Raw genomic sequence first — 2,730 nt, 5'->3', positions numbered from 1 at the left:
GCTCGGGTCCCGCCGCCCGCGCACGGCTCGGCTCGGCTCGGGTCCCGCCGCCCGCGCACGGCTCGGCTCGGCTCGGGTCCCGCCGCCCGCGCACGGCTCGGCTCGGCTCGGGTCCCGCCGCCCGCAGCCAAGGGCCGGGACAGAACTGGGCAAAAGAAACTGGAGCGGACCGGGCTGCGGCGCCCAAGCCGCTGGTGCCGGTGTCACAGCAGAGCCCCCCTCCTCTTAGATCCTCGGACGGGACTCGCGGCGTTTCGCGGGCTCGGGGCGCAAGGGAGCCGGGGCGGTCCGGGGCGGGGGGCTCTCACCTGCCGTGTCCCAGATGGAGATGTTGTAGGGCCCCCACTGCTTGAGGTAGAAGGCGCCGCCGACGGTGCTGACCGTGTCCTGGAAGCGCCGCTCCATGTAGCGGTGCAGCAGGGAGGTCTTGCCCACGTTCATGTCCCCCAGCAGCACCACCTTCCCGTCGGGCTTCTTCATGGCGCCGCTCCGGCCCGGCCCGGCCCGGCCCGTCCTGCCGCCGCTCGGCGCGGAACCTCCCGCCCCCTGCGCCCGGCGGAGCCCCGGAAGCGGCGGCGGCTCCGCCGCGGGCAGCGGCGCCTTGGGGCCGCTGCGAGCGGGAAGCGCCGGCCCCGCCGCGCGCCCCGGCCCGGCCCCGGTCCCGGTCCCGGCCCCGGTCCCGCTCCTCCCACCGGCCCGGTCCCCCCGGGCGGCCGGAGCGGGGCCGGGGGCGGCGCGGCGGGAGCGGGCGACGTGGCCGCCCCCGGGGAGGCTGCCCCGGAGCAGCGGGCGGCGGCTCCCGCGGCGGGAGAGGGGATTTCCCTGGAGCAGCTGCGCGAGTTCAGCCTGATTCCCGCGCCGGCAGCATCAGAACCACCCCCTTTAACTTGCCCCCAGAGATAGCCCCTCTTTTCTATTTATTTATTTTTTTATTTTTTCCCCCCCACCATGAATCCTCTCCATGCCAAAAGAGTTTTGGAAAAACGTTTTTTTATTAGCATTTAAGGTATTATGACGTGTTTTGACTTTGCTTACCCGCTAAAAAAAAAAGAAAAAAAGAAAAAAGAAAAAAGAAAAAAGAAAAAAGAAAAAAGAAACAGTTCTCTAACAATATTTGTTTTTCAAATCCCATCCAGTTAATGTTGCTCATTCTGCTTTTAGTGCCCAGGGGTGGAGGTGCTGCAGTGCCTCGCAGAGATACATAATTTCACCTAGGAATTACATATGCTCTGAAGAACAAAGTTCTGAAGATACTCAGAGTTGTTGTTTTTTGTTTTTTTTTTCTTTTACAACCAACACCAAGATAATAGTAGGTAATATGACTCAAGGCTGCACAAAGTAGTATGTGATAGATTTTTGTTTCACTTTGATAACTATATGGCACTATTTGGCTCTAAAGTGCATAGTTTTTCCCCAGGTCCTGCTTCCTACTTGAATTCCATCAATCCCAGAGCTGGGAAAGAGAAACTGGCTGAATCAAAATGCTTCATTATGCTAGCAGTTATGCTTCTTCCAAAGACTCTGTCTGGAAGCATAAAACCTCTTTGCATRGATACACTTCCATGTTCCCACATGCAAAGTTACTCTTAAATGGCAGACACCTTTACAGAAAGGTGAGAAAACAAGAATCCTGTATCAAAGAGTTTATACCCTGAAGATCTAAACCAGTAAAAAGATCCTTATTCATGCACTGATTTACTATCTATGTAATAAAAAAACAATCCTAAAAGCCAGAAGTAGGAGTACTGATGTACAGCAGTGCCCCTGCTATGGAATCCTAGCAGCTAAAACAATTATTTCCTATGTTAGTAAGATTCTGCTCTATTTGATTTGTTTTCATTCTCTACTGCAAATGTAGCCATTTGGGGCATCCAAAACACGAGTATCAATAATCTCCAACAGTGRTTCAGGAAATTTAGGAGAAAATCTAAGATAGAAAATAGCTGCAATAAAGTGGTGAAAATGCAACTGGGATTTTAGGCTTTGCTGGTAAATAACATATACTGTAAAAAGAGACCACTGCTCCCTTGATAGACATTTTGCGTAGTTGCTTGAAACTACTGTCAGCTCCTCCACAGACACTTTTGAGCAGACGTATTTCAAGCTAACAGCACTTGATCAGTCTGGGGACTCTCCTGAAAGTGTCACCAGCTCCTGCTAAGTGAAGGCAATGTTTTACTTTTGTGTACTGAGCATAGCCTAGATAGATTAGACCACAAATCTGTCTGAAAAAAATGCTCACTTAGGTCTGGTGCCACAGAATCTAAGGATTCTGGTTCAGCCAGGGCCTTCCCGTCTCCATTTGTTTAGTTCGTAGTAACCAACCCCTAAGAATAAAACAGCGTTGGACCAGAGATACGATGGAAGCCTGAAATTCAGGAAAATATTTGGTAATGTGATAAAACGCCAGCCTTGTGAGAACAGTTGCATTTCTGAGATTAGCCAAATCTCAGTTGGTGAAGTCAAATAGCTATGAYGCACTGTAATGCAATATAGAAAATAAGTGAAAAAGAGGGGGGAAAACATTGAAAACCTGCAGTTTGCTCTCAATCCCTTAAATGTATAGACTTTTTGCAAGAGAGAACTTCCCCAAATCACTGATGTATATCTGTCTGCAGAGAGATGTCTTTTTGGGAGCAAGTACGGGGATGAAGAATTTGAGAAATTAGTTGAACTAGAAGTGGAAGGGATATGGAATACTTTACTGTTTGGGTAGTGCATGTATGCAGG

The 2,730-nt window shown here is 50.9% G+C and overlaps 1 protein-coding gene across 1 annotated transcript in view; it reads right to left on the bottom strand.

Annotated features, from left to right (window-relative positions):
- Positions 1-481, bottom strand: part of RAB20 (RAB20, member RAS oncogene family) — a 25,815-nt gene extending 25,334 nt beyond the window's left edge. The window contains exon 1 of the mRNA XM_026036661.1: positions 309-481. Coding sequence (XP_025892446.1) covers positions 309-480 — 172 coding nt within the window. The 5' untranslated portion in view covers position 481. The remainder of the gene's footprint in view (positions 1-308) is intronic.
- Positions 482-2,730: the final 2,249 nt, after the last annotated feature.

This window comes from Nothoprocta perdicaria, unplaced genomic scaffold (genome assembly GCF_003342845.1).
Source record: "Nothoprocta perdicaria isolate Ctin4 unplaced genomic scaffold, notPer1 scaffold_183, whole genome shotgun sequence".
In the NCBI taxonomy this organism is placed as follows: domain Eukaryota; kingdom Metazoa; phylum Chordata; class Aves; order Tinamiformes; family Tinamidae; genus Nothoprocta; species Nothoprocta perdicaria.
The sequence above is the reverse complement of the archived record's forward strand: the minus strand, read 5'-3'. Positions and strand labels throughout refer to the sequence as shown.